Source organism: Equus caballus, chromosome 10, assembly GCF_041296265.1.
Source record: "Equus caballus isolate H_3958 breed thoroughbred chromosome 10, TB-T2T, whole genome shotgun sequence".
Classification (NCBI taxonomy): Eukaryota; Metazoa; Chordata; class Mammalia; order Perissodactyla; family Equidae; genus Equus; species Equus caballus.
In genome coordinates, this window is record NC_091693.1 from 35,812,108 (window position 1) to 35,832,099 (window position 19,992).

Sequence of the window (19,992 nt, forward strand, 5' to 3'; positions counted from 1 at the left end):
GCCGCGCCGGGGGACGCGCTTCCTGCCGAAAGGAGCCCGCGGGGCTGGGGCGGCCGGCGTGTGCGGGGACGCGGCGCCTCTGAGCCCCCCCCTCCCAAACGCAAGATGCAGTGAGAGGAAGCAGGTGCTCGGAACGTCCCCGGTGTGCTTCGCCATCGACCACGGGACCAAGGCGCGGAACGCTGCTCGCGTCGCCGTCCTCCTCGGCCGTGCCCGTCCTCGCCGCTTTGCACGGCGGCGCGCCGAGGCGGTTTCTGTGACCCCGCGCGCAACACGGGCTTTGGGATGGGCTTTTCTGCTAGGGTTGCTCTATTGGCTGAGGCATCTGAAAAGGCTTTGTGGTCCATCTTAGTTTACGTTCCTGTGAGAAAAATCATGTATTCTTCAGCCGAAATCGGACCTTTGCCCCCCATCTGTTCCTCGGAGGCAGCGACGTGCTTTTCCTGAGCAACCAGGCCATGGCCAAGTGCCCCTTCTGCCGTCACACGTACATTCTCTATCGGTATTTTCCTACTGCAGGAATTTTATTCTGAACAGTGATAAGCTGCGCGCAGACAGATTAGATTATTTACTTTACAACAGAGTCTAAGTTCAAACCTGTCGTTCTGATTTCTTGAAAATGAAACAAAGGCGGAAGTAAGGGCACCACGACGGCTCACGGGCTGCTGACCGCGGCGCTGGGCTCCTCTTCCTCCCTGACCCTGACTCTCAGGGTCAGCCAGCACGCTCATTCCCACTGGGTTTGCTTGTTGGGTGGATAACGACGTTTCACATGGAAGGTTTCAAAGGCTGGCGCCTCTGAAGCAGAAGGTTTGATAACTCAGAATGTGAGCTGCATGAGAAAAGCGGTTTGCTTTTTTTCACTGCTGTATCCTGGGCACGGGAATGAAGCCCGGCTCAGAGTCAATGCTCAATAAGTATTTGTGGCATAACTGGCAGGAGAATTATTTTGCCCATAAAGAAGTAAGCTATTCTCAAATACTTTCAAAACCGCTTACCGATAACTGCTACTTCTTTTGAGTTTAGCGTATCATTTCTTCATTGAAAGATATCCGCACATTCTTTTGAGAAGAAAAAAACATTGAAAAAATATGAGACAAAAAATTCAATTTATAGTCCATTTAACCAAAGGGATATTTACTAAATATTTATTAAGCAACTAAAACATTAAGACAAACACATGCTGCTCTGAGGTGGGCAGGACCCTCGTGGTGCCTCTAACAGGGAGACAGACACACACGTGTTCACACGTGTTCTTAAGAGAAGGTCATGGGGAGAAGGGAATCGAAGAGCCTGACTGAGCTCCAGGGAGCCCTCGGGAGGGGAAGGACTGTCGAAGGCATCTCTGTACCCTTATTACCTAGCAAAGAGTAGATGTTCACATTTGTTGAATGAATGATTTCTTCCTCATAACTGAGCTTGAGCCCTTGAGTTTAAGATAAACACTCAAAATAAATAACGTGGTGTTTTAGTGGGTCAAAGGAGGAGACCACATTTAGATCATGGAGAGTGCAAGAAATCAAGGGTCATGAAGGAGGTGGAAGGGTCATGAAGGAGGAGGATGAAGAGCGACCTTTCAGGCCCAAGGAATGACATGAGTAAAGGAAGGGGGCAGGGAAAATGAAGAGCTGGTGGGGAAGGGTTGAGCAGCTTGATGCAGAGGCAACAAGGTGTGGCGGGAGATGGGGAGATTGGGAGCAAAGGAGTGCAGGCTGCAGGTAAGTTTCATTGGGTAGGCAAAGGGAAAGCAGGGGGCTCGCCTGAGGGAGCATCCTGATCAGGGAGATGGGGTGTATTGGAACTGACAAGCCAGCACGGGTAGGAAGTCGGACAGAAGAGGACCAGACTAAGGCACTGAGACCACTTAACTTTTCTATTCCAGGTGGAAACAAAAGCCACAAAATTTTATTTAGATGGCAGAGGAATTAAAAAAAATTCCAGAGACCTGGAAAAGTGGAATGGCAAAGACAGGTAGTTCCTTACACACAGGGTTTGGGGTGGGGTGGGAGACTAGGGAGGAGGAAGAATGAAAAATGACTTCAGGTGTCTGCCTGAGTGACTGGGGAAAGGAACTTTTAACAGGAAGACAGAAAGTGGCAGAGACAGCTGGCTTTATTGGGGATGAGAGTGGAGGAGTGAGGCCAGATTTAAACAAGTCTTAGTGCAAAGAAGACAGCGGCTGGGGATGCCCTGCGGGCAGCTGGAAACCTGGTGGTGAACACGTGGCAGCTTGAGTGACAGCTGTTTCGCTTTGCTTTTGTTTGTAAACGTTTTTATTTGAATGGGTTATACTGCCACATGTGGTGAAGTGAAAAATCACTCTCCTTCCTACCCTGGCTGCCTGTTCTTCTCCAGAGGTAACCCTGTGCCCAGTTTCCTAAGCATCATTCCAGAGATATTCTGTATATACATAAGTGTTTTTACGTTCCCAGGAGAGTTTTGTATTTTTGTTTTCTAAAAGCTAGAGAAGACTCGTGTGTCTTTGCGACAGAAGGAAAAGAACGAGAAGAGAGGTAGAGGTTGAAGAAGCAAATTACTGGAGGAGTCACTGGAGTGAGGTCGTAGAGGCAGTGGGAGAGGATGGGGCTGGCGACGTTGCTTCAGCAAGAGGAGTGGACCTGCTCAGGGCTAGGAAGGGGGCAGCCTGAGGGCAAGAGAGATTTCTGATGCTGCACCACTCAGACGGCCCAAGTGCCCTCAGCCTGGTGCCGGCAGAGATGCGTGTAGGGGAGATGGGTGGCTTGAGGAGGATGGCAGGATGATGTAAAATTGCCACTGTGGACGCTGGAAAATACCACAGAACTGTCAGAGCCAAATATCCATCCAGAAAGGTTTATTTTGATGATTTGTAAAAGAAATATCATCATACCAACTTAAAGCTATTTACAAATTAAAAAATAATTTTACAGAAACGTATTCATGTCATATTACATTAAATAGTTTTAGTTAAAATGGTACAGGTAGTGTTGAACAAACACAACAAAACATAAACCAAGTTCTAAATCACATAAATGCCTTCAAAGTGTGCTTGAAAACCACTTAAGATGCTCCAGGAAAAACCTGGAAAAATATGATTTCGGGAACCAGCGGTAAAGAGATCACATCACTGGGTGCAGGTGACGTGGCCGACTAACAGCCACTTGAACCTTGAACTGCAACCAGGAGCTCAGACGCAGGCGGAAAAACACCTAAGAGTTCTTCTTCAATTTACTTAGTCTGGTGTAGCTCACAGAACACAGGACTTGGAAATTTACACTCTGATCCATGTGAAGGTAGTTTTAATCAAGGAGGATGTTATTTGTGGCTAAGTGGGCATCACACTCTTTTTTTGCAGGCTACCTGCCAATCTCTGTTCCAGGGAGCCGGATGGGGCAGCCCTCACGGCGTGGAGCCCGCTGCTCCTGCCCGCCCTGCTTTAGCACACGTGAACGGCCCCAGGGGAAGAACACCGTCCAAAGTCCGGGTGCTGACCTTGCTCTCGGATGCGGCCTCTGATCAACACTGGCGCTGTCCCCGAGGCCAGGGCCGGAATGCCTGGCAGCTGCCCGGGCACGCTGCCCTCAGTGCAGTTGCCAGGCCACATTACGCAGTGGCCAGCAGCTCCGTGGAGATGCTAAAGTTTGAGACCTGAGTGTCAGGGATTGCTGCTGACAAATAATTTTTATGAGGAAAGTGAACAAAAACAGGTGTTTACCGAGACCTGAGAATTATTATCTACTTTAATTAAGCAAAGGTACAGAGAGAGATCTATTTCAGCTCATTCCTTTAAGTATGGCCCTTAAAAATAAACAGAACTCCCCTACTTCATATTGCCTGACTTGCAGCCAGGTATGTGACCCTAAAGTGTAAGTCCCAGCATACATGTCATTAATAATTAAAAATAGCCATTTTTACTAATCTGGTAACTAGTGACATTTCATGATTACAAGCCTTAAAAATTTAATACAAGTACAATTTTTTCTTGTACACAGAATGCTCACACATTAAAATATTGAAGGCACTTTTAGGTTACATGATAAACAAAAATACATCAATAGAGAGGACTGTTTATTGGTTCCTTCAGTTTCTGTGTCCATGGTAATCGCTGAGAGCCCAGTTCTGTACTTCACCTTTGGCGAACAGTGTGAAGAAAATGGCACCAAATACATTGATAGCAGCAGCGATACAGAAAACAGTTTGCCATTCTGCAATAGTGTTCTACAGAGAAAGAAAAAACCGCAAAGGAAAAAAATGTTTGTTTATAGTCCACTTTATAAAAAAGACTGTGTCACAAGAATGTCACAACAGCAGCATTATTCATAAAAGCCTCAAGGTGAAAACAACACAAATGCCCATCAACAGTGAGACTGTCGTGTATTTGCTCAATGGAATACTATACAGCAATGAGAATGAATGAGCCACAACAACACAAATACATCTCACAAACAAAAGGGTAAGCAAAAGAAGCCAGACACAAAAGAGTACATGCGGAATGATTCCACTGATATAAAGCTGAAAATTAGACAAACGAATTGATCCTGTTAGAAGCCAGGACTGTGGCTCCTCTTGGTGAACGAGGAGTGCTGGGGAGGGACACCTGGGGGCTTTGCAAGGAAGGCACTGTTCTGTTTCTTGATTGGGTACATGGATGTATTAACTTTGTGAAAATTCATCCAGTGGTATACTTAGGATTTGTGCATTTTTAAAATACACATTATACTTCAATAAAAAGTTTACTAAAAATAAAACACATGGCATGTCCTGGAATCACGTGTTAGCAGGAGAGTATTATGCTCACACATCATCTCCCAAGTCCTTGGGTGGGAGGAGTCAGGTAGATAAGTAAGGAAGCATGGACTTTGAAGTTCAAGCCTGAGGCCCAGCCTGAAAGATTCCACAGGACTCTTGAATGGCACACAACACAGGACACATGTGGGATTTGTCAATAAGAGATGAACAAAACACAGCCGTTCAGTGTATAATCCAGTGGTGTAAAAATATTAAGCAGTCATCTAATTTCTGGGTCACAGGACTAATTTTAACAACCATTTTTCAGATTTTTACAATTTCAATCTAATCAGAGGGCTACATTTGCAGCATTTGAAAAAGAAAAAACAAGCAGTAGAATTGGCAATGAGGAAGGATAAGGAAAGGCTCTAGGAAGCTAGAATGAGGCCGCTCACTCAGGAAGAAAGGAGAGCTCTGTGGTTGTTGTTACACTTATCTGAGATGGACGTATCGTGATGAAAAAGAAAATCTTACAAATCATCTTAAATTTTAGGAACTGTTTAGATACACTAAGAATGTGTCACTGTTCTAGAGGAGGAGTCAGGCAATGATTACTTCACGGACCAGAAAGGAATGTTTAAGACAGCTTCTCATAACCCCTAAGACAAAGCTGCTCTGTGTGCCCTACAGGATATAAAACACCTCAATGTTATTTGGAGGCAGCAAGGGACTTAAAATCAATCAATTGTACCAGAAATCTTGCATAACTCCTAGTTTGTTTTTTAACGAAAATTCTACCAGTTTTTAGAGAATGCTGTTTTGTAATAAAATAGACTCTCAGACACACTTTGATTTTTTTTCTTTTCTGAGGAAGATTGGCCCTGAGCTAACACCTGTTGCCAGTCTTCCTGTTTTTGCTTGGGTAGTGTGTAGGTCCACCCTGGGATCCCAAGCTGCTGCTGAAGTGGAGTGCGCCAAACTTAACCACTATCCCATGGGGCCAGCCCCGCACTTTGACTTTTAATTATTTCATTATTTATTTATACTCTGACTCATTCCACAAAGTTTTTGAGGTACTGCAGTAATTCTAATTGTAAGAAATTACAATTATAAAGGCGAATGTGTTTCTCCTTCTTAAAAATAAGATCCTTTTACTAACATTAAACAAATGCTATGATAACATATGCCAAATCCAGTTCAGTTCCCACTTTACAAACACTCAAGACGTTAATTTAGGAATCCGTATTTCCCTAGCAGAAGTGCTAGGATTATGAATAATAAGTAAAATTAATACATAGTGATGTGCTGTCTTTGGTTCTTGCATTGCCACAGTGCTCCATGAAGATAAGGCTAAATATTTCTTTTCTTTTTCTTCTTCTTCTCCCCAAAGCCCCCCAGTAGATAGTTGTGTATTTTTAGTTGTGGGTCCCTCTGGTTGTGCTACGTGGGACACCACATCAGCATGGCCTGATGAGCGATGCCATGTCCGCGCCCAGGATCCAAACTGGTGAAACCTTGGGCCACCGAAGCGGAGCGCGGGAACTTAACCACGGGGCCGTCCCCGAGGTTAAACATTTCTGATGTGTCCATATTTGAGGCATAGGTTTAGAAAAAAACTTTCCCAACATCCCTTCCTATTAAATGAGAGAAAATAGTAATGAGGAGGCACTGATTCATTTAAGGAAGCAATTAGAAATGGCGGAGAAGAAACAGGAACACCATCTGTGGTGAACACATCCATGTCTGAAGTCAGTATATTCAGTAAATAAGAAACTTTGTAAGCATATCCTGAAATTCTAAGGATTAGATAGTGTTCATTTGATCACAGAAACAAAACAAAGAGAAAATTAAGTCTCTTTTAGAGGTTTAAGTCAGCCTTTTAAAGAATATATTTCACCAGTCCTTGAGTTTTGTTTTTTTTTGGTGAGGAAGATTAGACCTGAGCTCACATCTGCTGCCAATCTTCTTCTTCTTCTTTTTTTTGGTGAGGAAGACTAGCCCTGGGCTAACATCTGTGCCAATCCTCCTCTGTTTTGTAGTGGGTTGCTGCTACAACATGGCTTGACAAGTGGTGTAGGTCCACACCCAGGATCCAAACCCACAAACCTGGACTGCTGAAGCAGCATGCTGTACCTAACCACTAGGCCACGGGGCCACCCCGAGATTTTTTTAAACAGTAGAAAACTGGAGACGGGACTCTAAGGTGATTTACTTTGATTTCTTTTTTTTTTTTTTCTTCTTTTTCTCCCCAAATCCCCCCAGTACATAGTTGCATATTTTAGTTGTGGGTCCTTCTAGTTGTGGCCTACTTTGATTTCTTATATAACTAGGCAGCCTTTGAGACTGCCGAGCCTTTGCTGACTGACCTGGTCCCGTGCCGCCTTCCAGCTTCAGGCTGGCCTGTCCCCAGCCCAGCCTGCTTCTCAGGGCTCAGTGCCCGGCCAGGGCAGCCCTTCCCACACCCGGCTCACTCGTCCAGGGCTCCTTCTCACAAGCGGTGTTCTCTCCTCTGGGCCATACTCTGCACACACTTCTTGTGCAGCGTTTGTCACATTGTACTTTATTGGATTACATGGAGTCTCTAAATGATGAGTTTCTCAAGTGTAGAATAGTCATTTTGCCTTGGAATCCTCAGTATCTAGCATATTAATAAGCACTCAACCCATGCCGGTTGAACACGTTTGACTACTTCAGGGCTCACTGACTCATGAGGCAGCCCATTCTATATAGAAACAGCTTTAAACCGAGCGCTCTCCTGTTGTCCCCTCATAACTCCCTTCTCTCTGTCTCTGTGGAACTGCCGAGGAGCCCCATCTTTCACGTGGCAGTCCTTCAGGTATGTGAGGACATCCCCGTGTCTTCTCACCCTTCTGATCCTCTAAGATTCTCTGTTGTATCAACTGTTCCTTATTCATTCTCACAAGATTCCCTGATGCCTCTCTTCTGTGGATCCACTTCTGGAATAATTTTACATTTCCAGTTTTTATTCGCTCAAACCAAAGACACAAGGTACTTGTCTGGTATAATATAACAACTTTTAAGTACTTGTGTGGTTTCAGCTACAAGGTCTTCATGTAACTGAGTTCTCTGGTTCTGTCTAAAATCTAAAGAGTGTTCTTTGAAAACACTCTCCCATCCATTAAGGCACTTAGCTTTTTGTTGCTATAAGGAATTGCATAGGAATAAACATCCGGAATTTTACCCCAATTAAGAAATACTCAACTTTGACACAGACGGGCAGCTTCAAGTGAACTGTTTAGACCTTTTCAGTTTACAAGCAAATCATCTACTTACGCCAGGTGTCAGACTCTTAGCGATGACAGGCCCAGCCATCCCTGGAATGGTGGCGAAGGTGTTGGTGATGCCCAGGAGGATGCCGGCGTACCTGCGGAAACAGTGCCACAGAGCTCACAGCTTGCTGCACATTTAAGCGGCTTCCTTCAAAAGACAACTGTACCACTGTCTTCTTGGGACATTTTATGTCTAAACGAAACGTCTTTTTGACATAGGACTGAATATTTAGCTGGTGAAAACCCTGCATTTCAATTGTCAATTAGTGTTCTAACGTTATCTAGGGGAACTCGGCCACTGAAACGATCCCTTTCGTAGTGATGTAGAAAAGTGCTGGCATAGGACTTTCACAGGCGACTGGATCTAGACAGGAAGCCTGATGAGTCTTAAAATTCTTTTGAGTTAAAATAAAGAATTTATTTCCTGATTACAAAATTTATTTCATTGTTGAAAATTGAAAAAAATAACATTAAGAAGAAAATAAAATTACCTATAATTGTTCCATATACTATTAACATTCTGGTAAATATCCTAATTATTTTTGTTTATATGTATATCTTTCATTTTTAAATAGGCTTTTTTTTTTTTTTTTTTGGGTGAGGAAGATTGGCCCTGAGCTAACATCTGTGCCAATCTTCCTCCATTTTGTATGTGGGATGCCACCACAGCATGGCTTCACAAGCAGTGTGTAGGTCCATGCCAGGGATCTAAACCTGCAAACTGTGGCCCGCCGAAGAGGAGTGCACAAACTTAACCACTATGCCACTAGGCTGGCCTTGTGTTTTTCTTTTTTTTTTGGTGAGGAAGATTTGCCCAGAGCTAACATCTGTTGCCAATCTTCCTCTTTTTTTGCTTGAGGAAGATTAGCCCTGAGCTAGTATCTGTGCCAGTCTCCCTCTATTTTGTACGTGGGTCCCACCTCAGCATGGCTGACAAGTGGTATAGGTCTGTGCCTGGGATCCGAACCTGTGAACTTGGGCTGCTGAAGTGGAGTGGGTGGAACTTGAACCACTCGGCCACAGGGCCAGCCATATATTTCTAGTATGTTATCACAGAAATGAGATTATATTGAACATACAATTTCACAACTTCTTTGTTCCACTTACTACATACCTGCCTGTAGCTAAGTCCTTGCAAACTGGCCGAGAAATAGACAAGGGGGGCTGCATCGAGTGTGTGTCTGTATGACAAAAAGCATTTTTAATAAACTCAGAAACAGTTCTCATTTATTTTAAGGGTAAATCTTAGGGAAGTGGGATATTCCTATCTATGTTTAGATGCAAATCTTTAAAGCAAGAATTCCCGCCTGTATTTGGGAAATGCTAATGATCTGTTGATTTCTCCAGTACCTGAGAAATATATGCAGACGAAGGAAGGCTACCCTAGCCAAGATCTTAGGTACCATCCTAAGAAGAAGGAAATGCTTATCATTTTCTATAAAGAAGTCTGACTGGACTGGGAATCGGAGACCTAACAATTTCCGACCTACCTCCACCGTTAACCATCTGCGTGACTTTGGGCAAGTTAGTGATGGATTATTATTTCCCTTATCATTTATGGGTCATAGATGGATACATGTAACATATCTGGTGGTCCCAGCTGAGCTCCTCTACATCCCAGCAAGGATACTAAAAATTTTTTTTGAGTGTAACACACATATTGAAATGTGCACAAATTGTAACCGTACAGCTTGGTGAATTTTCACCAAGTGAACACAACCATGCCCCTAGCATCCAATCAAGAAACAGAACCTGCTCGTATAAACATTTTAAAGGACATTTTACACACCGTTGAACTGCCTCTCAGTAGTTATAAACTTTAATTTGAATAATCCTAATTTTGTCAGGTCACCCCTACTCAGAAACTGCCATGGATGGTTTAGTGCTCACACTAAGAAGGTGCAATCTTCTGCCTGGCTGCGGTGGCCTGGCCCGGGCCCATGTGCCCAACCTCATTTCCTATTTCTGCACAACGCACTTCAGATCCAGACAGCTTTATTCCAGCTGCTCACATCTGGCTTGCTCATTCCTGCCACTTGTCTTTATTCACACTATACTACCTGACATCCACACCCTTTCCATCCAAACCTCTTGCTTGGCACCTCTTCCATGAAGCTTTCTCTGTCTAGTTCAGTTCATACTGAGCTCTGCCTTCTCAGGATCTTTACTGTTCTTCAAGCTTGTATCACATTTTCTAAGAGGAGACTGTTCTCTAATTCTAACTCTGCAGTCTCACTGCAAACCCACTTTTACTCCCCTTTATTACTTCCAGCGGCCAGTTCAACATATATGCTCATTCAATACGTGCTGACGAGAGAAGTGGCACGTGGCCCACATTTATTCTAGGCCCCAGGCCTGGACTCCTGGGGCTCTGGTCACACTGACTGCTGGAGCTCTGTCCCATGAAGACTAGCACCTCCCTTGGGCACTGGCTCCAAAGGGTGCCGATTCCTGATCAGGAATTTCATATAAATGGAATCATACAGTACACAACCTCTCGGATTTCATACTAGGGTCACTAAACATCGTTTCAAGTTGTGTGTATCAACAGTTCATTCCTTTTTTGTTGCTCTCTCTTTTAATTGAAGAAACTGTGATTTTTGTCCTGTAGATAGTCCTACATTCTGGATTTTGTAGATTGCATGTATGAGGCATCATTTAACATAATCTCGTCCTCTGTATTTCCTGTACACTGGTAGTATCTAGACTCTAGATCCTCAAGGGTTCATTAGATTTAGGTTTGATATTTTTAGCAAGAAAACTTGGGGCCAGCCAGTGGCCGACTGATTAAGTTTGCATTCTGCTTTGGCAGCCTGGGGTTTGCCGGTTTGGATCCTGGGCGTGGACCTACACACCACCATCAAGCCATGCTGTGGCGGCATCCCCAGAACCAGAGACTTAAACTAGGATATACAACCATGTACTGGGGCTTCGGGGAGGAAAAAAAAAGGAGGAAGACTGGCAACAGATGTCAGCTCAGGGCCAGTCTTCTTCATACACAAAAAAAGTTAAAGGTGGTAGTGGAGCTAAAAATTACTTAACCAAGTAAATGGCATTTCTTAATTTATTTTTCATAAAAGTCACTAAGACATATACAAAGTTCAATTAGAACTTTTAATTTTTCATGAAATAATCAGTGTTATTATAAAATAAAATTTCAGTCAAAATTAAAGAAGCTTAATGTTTATTGTCCATATAGTCTTATTGTGGGATAATACTATTTCTAATAGGGTGTAGGATCCTCAATACCTTTGCTGTGGACTACTGATCTGAAATTCCTCTTCCCATTTTGGATGTGGAAAAGTGCCTGCTAAGGACTGAACTGTGTCCTCCCAAAATTCTTATGTTGAAGGCCTAACCCCAATGTGACTGTATTTGGAGAGACGACTTTTAGGAGGTAATTAAGGTTAAATGAAGTCATAAGGGTAGAGTCCTAACCTAACAGGACTGGTGGCGTTACAGGAAGAGGAAGAGAGAGACTGCTCTATCTCTGTGAGCATGTACCAAAAAAAGGCCCCCTGAGGACACAGGGAGAAGGCGGCTGCGTGCCAGCCAGGAGGAGAGGCCTCAGCAGAACCCGACCCTGCTGGCAGCCTGATCTCAGACTTCCAGCCTCCAGAACTGTGAGAAAATAGATTCTGTTCTTTAAGCCACCCAGTCTGTGGTATTTTGTATGGCAGCCTGAGTGGACTCACACAGGGTCTAAATAAAAAATCCTGCAGAACCTAATTCAGTTATCTATAAACACCACAAATTTTTATGTTCAAAACTCACGCATACAGGATGCAATAACAAAGCCAGCAGCACAGATCTTTCCGGCTTGTGCCCTTTAGGGAGTGTATCTTAAACTAACCAAGCTTGGCAGAACTGTCTCTCCTTTTGAACCATTAACACCTTGGCAGGAGGAGGAGCCGACCGCACTGTGGCAGCCTTTTCAGCGGCAGGTGTTAACGCCGCCGATGAGTGCTGTGAACTCTGAATGTCAGCACCAAGAAGCTCACTCAGGCATTCACACTGCACTTGGCCAGGAAGGGCCAGGAAAGATTGATGACTGCTCAGAGAAAAACATGTTGTACCGACTCAGTCTGGATTCCGTGCTACTGGAGTACTAGAATTCTGTGGGACTAACAGTTAAAAATCTATCTAATACCCTTGAATCTGGGCAACAAAATTATCCATAGAAAATCCCCACTTTAGTCTATAGAAGAAAAGGCTTAGAAAATACCATGTACACATTTATATGTTAATAGGAACACTGACTGTTTATTAAGAAACATTATGTCAGGCACGGATCTAAGTATTTTATGCATATTATCCCATTTTAATAGTAAAATCAACCCCCTGAGGTAGGGATTATTATCTTCATTCTATAGATGAAGAAAGAAAGACTGTAAAATGTTACCCAATTTGTCTGAATCCAAATCGGTATTTAAGAATTTAGTTATAATCTATAACTCTGCCTTGTTAAAAACATAGTCATCACTGAATTCAATCTGTAGGAAAGATCAATTTTCTCATGCTTAATTTTTCACCAGAGGCCTCATTGCTGAATGCTTAAAGGTCTGTGGTCCCTGAATGCTTGTGTTCTGACCGGCAGAGTGTCACCCACTGCATGGCACTCTGGTTACCAGAGACAAAAAGTGCCTATGCAACAACACAGTCATGAGATCTGTAACCCCAGTTACTCAAAGATACAGGGAACTAGAAACAACTAGATGCTTTGAACCAAGAAATGCTAGTTGGAAAATAAAAACTGAGAGCTCATCTGAAAGGTTGAATCAAAATATAAGGGAGACAAATAATTTTGACTTTGACTAGCGTATCTTACATTTGTACAGCTGTATAATTTTAAAAGTTACGTATGCTGTTCACAGCACACAGACACACGTTGACCACAGCCAGAAGCCTGGTGCCTTATATGGCACCACTCTTCCTCTGAGGCACACAGGCACCACCCACTCTCCTAACTTCTACAACCATTTGCTGGCATCACTTATGTCATTAAGTTTGGCTTCATATCCTATCTAGATAACTGTCTTTTTTACTTATAATACTCACACAATGTCAGGGCTGCACCAGGATCTTTAAGATGTAGAGTTCAACCACTCAGCTGATGCTTAAAACCTAGTTGCAGGATCCCGCCTAGTACTGTCCAGGAGATGCCTCTGGACATGGCCGGATCACCCTCCAAGCCAGCATAAGCTTGCACAGATGCGAGCAGGGACCACGCTACTTTTATGATTGTCTTAACATTTGCTACTTACTTGAAAGATCTTAAAAACTGCTCATCGTAGATGCACTAGTAGTTATTTTGAGAACTCAGGGAACAGAACTCATTGCAGAGAACGGACACATACTCTGGCTGCCTCAGTGAACGTGGACCATGCAGCTGGAAGACGGGAGTTGAGACTTAGGTCTGCCATGTACTAGCTGTGACTCTGGAAGTCACGTAACTCCTCCGTGCTGGAGTTTCTTCCTTTCAAAATAGTCCTTTGTGTTCAGATGTTGAACACAACCTCCTGTGTTATCTTCACATGTGGTAGTGGATGTGACTGACGGCCTCCTCAGCAGCCATTCCATGAGGTTTGAGGGGCACTGGCTCGTTCACCTCTAACTTGAGGGGTGGGTGCTGATCCCCATAAAGTCAAATGGTATTCCCTTGGATATGTGACAGTTTTTTTTTTAAAGCAAATTTATTTTATTTTTTTCAGGAAGATTAGCCCTGAGCTAACATCTGCTGCCAATCCTCCTCTTTTTGCTGAGGAAGACTGGCCCTGAGCTATCACCCGTGCCCACCTTCCTCTACTTTATATGTGGGACGCCTACCACAGCATGGCTTACCAAGCGGTGCCAAGTCTGCACCCAGGATCCGAACTGGTGAACCCGAGGCTCCGAAGTGGAACATGAGCACTTAAACGCTGCGCCCCTGTGACTCAGTTTGGTTCGAGAATGAAGCCCAGGACTTATTTCCACATTGGGAGAGGAAAAGATCCTTTTCTTTCTTGATTGATGTGAATGCAAAAGCAGCTAACTCTTGTCATTACTGGCAATCATTTCATTGTGTGATTTTACAAGCAGACCCAGCCTTAGGGTAAAACCAGCATCATGAAAGGCAGAGTAGAGAGTGGAAAAGAAACAAGTCTTTGGTGATATAAGTGGACAGCTGGACAGCAACTCTCGCCTGGAGCCTCTTGTCTCTGGACTTCACACTAAAGTGCATCCGTAGGTCAGGCTGCTTAGCAGCTGACAGGAGGATTTCCATCACTTCAACTAAAGTGTCTAGGAGACAACACCGCCTAGAGCTCTTTTGTGCCAAATTTCTCAATTCCCACATCCCTCTGACTGTTCATCAACCTTAAGCGTGTTAAAATCTCAATGCTAGATCAATCCAACAGCATGTTTTCAGTCTCCCACTTAGGGTACTGAACACCACTGAAAGAAGTAACTTTGTAAAGAGTGAGCGTACAAAATTAATTCCCACTTCAGCTTATCCTCATCGATGCCAACAATCCCTTCTATGAGTTCTTAGTGACGGTTTTTCTCAGTAATCATCTTGAACCTTTACCATTCTCAAGTCTCTTACTCCGCCTATCCTCTTTCCCATGCTCAGCAATGAGCCTGACTCCCACGCCAGAGGTATCAAAGACAAACAGTTAAGATTCTTCTTAGATATTGCTGCATAGTAAATTACCTCAAAACATAGCAGCTTCAGAGAACAAAGACTGATTATCTCACAGGTTCTGGGGGTCAGGAATACAGGAGTGGCTCAGCTGGGTGGTTCTGGCTCAGAATCTCTCATGAGGTTTCAGTCAAGATGTTGGCCGGGGCTGCAGTCAGCTGAAGACTTGACTGGGGCAAGAAGAATCCACTTCTAAGCTCATTCATGTGGCTGCTGGCTAGAGGCCTCAGTTCCTCCCCATGTGGGCCCTGTCACAGGGGTAGGTGTCCTCACTACATGGCAGCTGGTGCTCCCCAGTGTGAATCACCCGAGAAGGACGGAGAGCAAGGAGGATGCTGCTACGCTTACTATGACCTTGTCAGACACAATCACTTTTGCCACATTCTGTTCATCAGGAACAAGGTGCTGGCCCAGCCCACGCTCAAGGGGAGGGAAAACAGGCCGCCTTTCGAAGGGAGGAGCGTCCAAGAATGAGTGGACATATTTTTAAACCACTGCAATTCTAAACAACTCATCTCACCTGAAAACTTATTCAGCTGAACCCACCTGACTCTCTCCTTCCTCAGTTGAAAGCTAATCCCTCCACTTGGACTCCGGATCTCATTCCTTCCTGCCTTCTACCAACCAGTAATTTTCAATTCTTTCTTTCAGCTTTAATCTCTCATCTTTTTTAAAGATTTTATTTTTCCTTTTTCTCCCAAAAGCACCCCCAGTACACAGTTGTGTAGTTTTAGTTGTGGGTCCTTCTGGTTGTGGCATGTGGGATGCTGCCTCAGCATGGCTTGATGAGTGGTGCCATGTCCGCGCCCAGGATTCAAACCAGTGAAACCCTGGGCCGCCAAAGCCGAGCACACAAACCTAACCACTCAGCCACGGGGCCGGCCCCTAATCTCTCATCTTTTATTGGCCTTCCTTTCTCAGCATATTAACAGCTTGGGTCTCTTTCATCTTAAAAAAAAAATCTTTCATCAATATGTGTCTATCATCAGCTTTTTTCCCTTTCCTTCATAGTTTTGAAATAGTTGTTTATTGGCAGTGGTCCTCTAATTTTAATGTCCATGAGAACCTGGCAGAGCAACAAAATGCAGATTCCCTTGCCCTATCATAAACGATTCTGCTTTTTTTTTTTTAACAAGCACTCCTGATGACTTTGATGTGGATGGGCTAAAGATCACACTTTCAAAGTCACTGCTTTTGCTGTCTCCATTTCCTCATGTTTCCATTCATTCCTTATGCCAATGCAGCCCCGCTTCCTTCTCGTTGCTCCACCAAGATGTTTAATAAACTTCTCCCTCTGGTTGTCCAACCCAAGGGACATTTTCATTTCCACTCTACTTGCCTTCTCTCTGGCATCTGACGCTGCTGATCAAGCTCTCCCTTGGGGGAATCCCAATTCTCTACTTATTCCCTTCTCCTTCTCCTCAATTATCTCTGCATCAGGCTCTTCTTTCTCCTAATGGATTCCCAAGGTTCTCATCACAGTTTGCTGAGTAATTTTATCTAATTCTGTGGCTTCCTCTACTACTTATATGTTGATGACTCCTAAATCTTTATTTCTCATCCAGATCTCATTCTTGAATTGGAGACTAGATAGTCTTGGCTTCCCTGATACCACATTCTTGATTTTCCTTCTATCTCTCTGTTACTCCTTTTTAGTTTCTTTGTCTGGTTATTTTCCCTCCTTCTGGTCTCTAAATGTTTGTCAAGATCCAGTCCTGAGACCGCTTGTCATTCTACCTTCTCTCCCCAGGAAATCTTGAAGAATTTTGCTATGTGGATTACTATTCTCTCATTTTCCCTTCCAGTCAGACTGCTTTTCTGAGTTCCAGATCCATACATCAAACAGCCTACAACGGCTGTTTTCTAGATGTTTCCCCAAATATCTAAAATTTAACATGTCTGAAATTTTTATCTTCCCCCAAGACTCTTCATCCTTCAGGCATCCCAATTCCGGTAAGTCCACCACTCAGGTGCCCGTGCCAAATACCTGGAGATCATCATCCTTGACATCTTCTTCCCTGTTCAGGTCTAATCTATTGCCAATTCCCACCTACTGTATTCACAAGACATCTCAAATCTATCTACTTCTTTATACTCCATCCCCTCTTAACTAGGTTACTGCAATAGGTTCCTAATTGGTTGCTTCTACTTGTACTCTTGTCCACACAAGAGTGATCTTAAAATACAGAGAATGTCATTTCCTGCTTGCTCTGGATACAATGTAAAATGCTTACCATGGGCTCCTGCTTACTCCCCAGTGGCTTTCTTCTCTGCATCTCAGCCACAAATGACCTACTCTCAGTTCACTAAAATACACTGTTATGGGGTGAATGTTTATGTTCCCTTAAATTCCTATGTTGAAGCCCTAACCCTCAGTGACTATATTTGGAGAAAGGGTCTCTGAAGGTGATAAAAGTTAAATGAGATCATAAGGGAGGGGCCCTGATCTGACGGCTGGTGCCCTCGTAAGAGACACCAGAGCTCTCTCCCTGTCCACATGCACACACACACTCACGCCTGTGTGCACACCGAGGAAAGGCCACGCGAGCACACAGCAAAAAGGTGGCCCTTCTGCAAGCCAGGAAGAGAGCTCACACCAGAAACCAACCTTGCTGGCTTGATCTTGCACTTCTAACCTCTCAAATTGTGAGAAAATAAATTTCTCTTGTTGCAGCCAGCCGTCTACAGGATTTTGTTATGGCGGCCCAAGCAGGCTGACACACACCGATTTCTTTTTCCACTTGTGTAAACTCTTGTGTCAGTAATATTATTCCCTTTTTGCCTGGCTAACTTCTTACTCATTCTTCAGGCTTTAGCTGAAATATCACTTCCTCAGAGAGACCTTCCCGTACTCCCTGACCTACATTATATCTCCTTATTATATTTTCTTACTTTTTCTTCAAAAAGTTGGTTTCTATTTGTGTGATTCTTTTGTGTCTACCACTCTAGACTAAGAGCTTCGCAGGCCAGGGCTGTATTGCTGGCACTTGGCAGGCATTTGATAGTACTTGCCAAAAGAATGAATTATCGCAATAGATTACAATTGTTTACTTTTTTATTGTTTCTTTCCTAAACTAGGTTATCTCCTTGCAGCAGAAGCTGGGACTTATTTGTTGTAGTGTCATATCAGGGCAACATGTATAGGAGACACTCCATAAATGCTTGTTGTGTGAGTGAGAGACCAGGGCCTCGCCTTGAACATGCACAAGAACCACATGAGGATCTTAACATGAGAATTCTGGTTCAGTAAGTCTGTGGTGACGCCTGAGATTCTGCATCTCTCACAAGCTCCCACACGATGCTGATGCCACTGGACTCTGGACCAAGCACACTTTGAGTAGTGAGGGATGAGATTACTCTAAATCCTTCCTAGTTCCAACTTTCTATGATTCTAGAGACTACATAATTGGACGATGTCATCTATTTAACTGAGTTCATGTGCAATCTTTTCTAGATTCCTTTTCTAATCAAGAGCATAAAGGAACATATTTCAGTGCTGTAATTATTTGCTATTTCCTTGGATCCTCTTTTGGGTACTCAGGCTTAGTTTCCACTTTGCAATCTCAAATACATTTCTCAAGTCCTTGTGCAGTGACTGGTTCACATTTCCTCCTGTCCTTGCTCACAGAAATGGCTTCTTGTGCCTTTATTCCTTCAACTTTAAGGGGATCTTTATTATATCAATTATGTCTGTATCAGATCTTTCAAATTATCACTAAATTTAACAAAGTTTTCTTGAATTTAATTTGCCTTTCAAGTATGCTTCTTTTCTTTCCTCATTATGTTAAACTCCATCAGTTTTTAACTCACCAATATGTATACTCAATAAATACTTCCTAGCTTGTAAGGCTCACAAAATTCTTCCCTCTAATTTCTACTTGACAAAGTCTCTGGTATATTGTAAATACTTCCAGTGCTAGACATTTGGTCTTTGTGATTAAAACCAGAGGTTCATTCATTCAACAAATATTTACTGAGCACACGATGTGAAAGGTACTATAATAAAACTTTCATGCATGACCAATCTTGGGATGTGAAAACATGATTATATTGCTACATAGGATAAGAGATATATTAGAAGAGTTTTTTGATCACAGTAGACTTCTCATGTACAGTGTAAAATTTTTATTATTCTGATTATCAGAACCTTATGCTTTAAAAAATCTAATTCAGCCACTACATCCATATTGAAAATATGAAAGGTTTTATATTTAACAAGGATTAAGGTAAACATGTAGTTTAAAAATAAAAATCATATAAAACTATACAAAGAATGGTTGAACTTCAAAATGTAAACACTTCAAATATTTTAGTAAGTTTAATAATTAATCAAATCTATTTCTGGTTCTGAAAGTTTAAATTCATTTTAACTATATGAAACACTATGAAGATAATAACTCAAGAAGGTACCACTCTCTCTATAAAATGAGTGGCTCTTTGGTAGTCAGTATACAAGCAATTATTGTTCCTACAAACGTCAAATTACTAAAAAAAATATTACTGTTTAAGCCAAGTAGTTATCATTGTCAGATGAGCAACTGCCAGATTCCTAGCCACACAGAAGACCGATAGGCTCTGTGGGCTTCTGCAGTGTAACTTCTGTGGGAATTCTGAATCTTAGGGGGCCTTTCCATCCCAAGACTGTGATTACATTGGCAAGGCATAAATTACTGAGGTGAAGTAATATGCAGTCATGTGTCATTATTAATATAATTAATTCCACAAAAGAATTATGTGAAAGTAAATATATATGTGAAAAGTGAATATATAACATAATATCCATAGACTATGGCTGAATACTAAAGTATGTCTATTGAAATTGTTTTGAGATTGGTACAGAGTAGAGAAGTTGAGAGGGCAAAATATCTTAATGAGATTGCTGAGAGGATGGTGGCATAGATGGACTCTGAACTCATCTCCTCCTACAGACACAACAAACTGACAATTACTCTTGGGACAACTAACCCTGAGAGAGAACTGGAAACTGGATAAAAAGAACCCCACAAGAAGTGACACAGCTAACTTGTAACAAGGGGAAAAGGCAGAAATTCCTTGCTGGAGAGAACAAAGCCACAGTCTAGCTGCAGTGCTTCATGGCCAGGAGCAATCCCAAGGTACGAAGCCTTCCCTGGAGGAGTAGGGGATCTGAGCAGGAGAGCTAGACCAGAATAAGCAGCTTTTGGACTCAGCACAACTGAGAAATGTGTCATAATACCTGGCTTTGCTGGCTATTAACAACAATGGGAAATACCCCCAGAAAAGCTATCAAACATAAGAGAAGGAAAAGCCTGCTCTTAAAGGGCTCACGCACAAATT

At 43.0% G+C, this 19,992-nt stretch overlaps 1 protein-coding gene and 1 long non-coding RNA gene across 9 annotated transcripts in view; one reads left to right on the forward strand and one right to left on the reverse strand.

The window, feature by feature from the left end:
• Nucleotides 1-2,818: 2,818 nt before the first annotated feature.
• The window catches only part of SLC17A5 (solute carrier family 17 member 5), a 69,550-nt gene continuing 52,376 nt past the window's right edge, over nt 2,819-19,992 (reverse strand). For 4 of the 8 annotated variants that reach the window (XR_002810821.2, XR_011422541.1, XM_023650657.2 and 1 more), the window contains 2 exons: nt 8,002-8,092; nt 2,819-4,197 (listed from right to left, as the gene is read on the reverse strand). Coding sequence is in view for 4 of the 8 variants with exons in the window: in XM_023650657.2 (XP_023506425.2) it covers nt 4,060-4,197; nt 8,002-8,092 (229 nt within the window). In the remaining 4 variants the exon portion in view is untranslated. Of the gene's footprint in view, nt 4,198-8,001; nt 8,093-9,111; nt 9,179-19,992 lie in introns of those variants that run through there. The other 4 variants (XM_001498010.5, XM_023650656.2, XR_011422542.1 and 1 more) reach the window with 3 other exon arrangements.
• On the forward strand, nt 7,436-18,698 carry LOC138915980 (uncharacterized). Its single transcript, XR_011422545.1, has 2 exons — nt 7,436-7,543; nt 13,709-18,698. It is a non-coding gene; the product is annotated as an uncharacterized lncRNA (long non-coding RNA).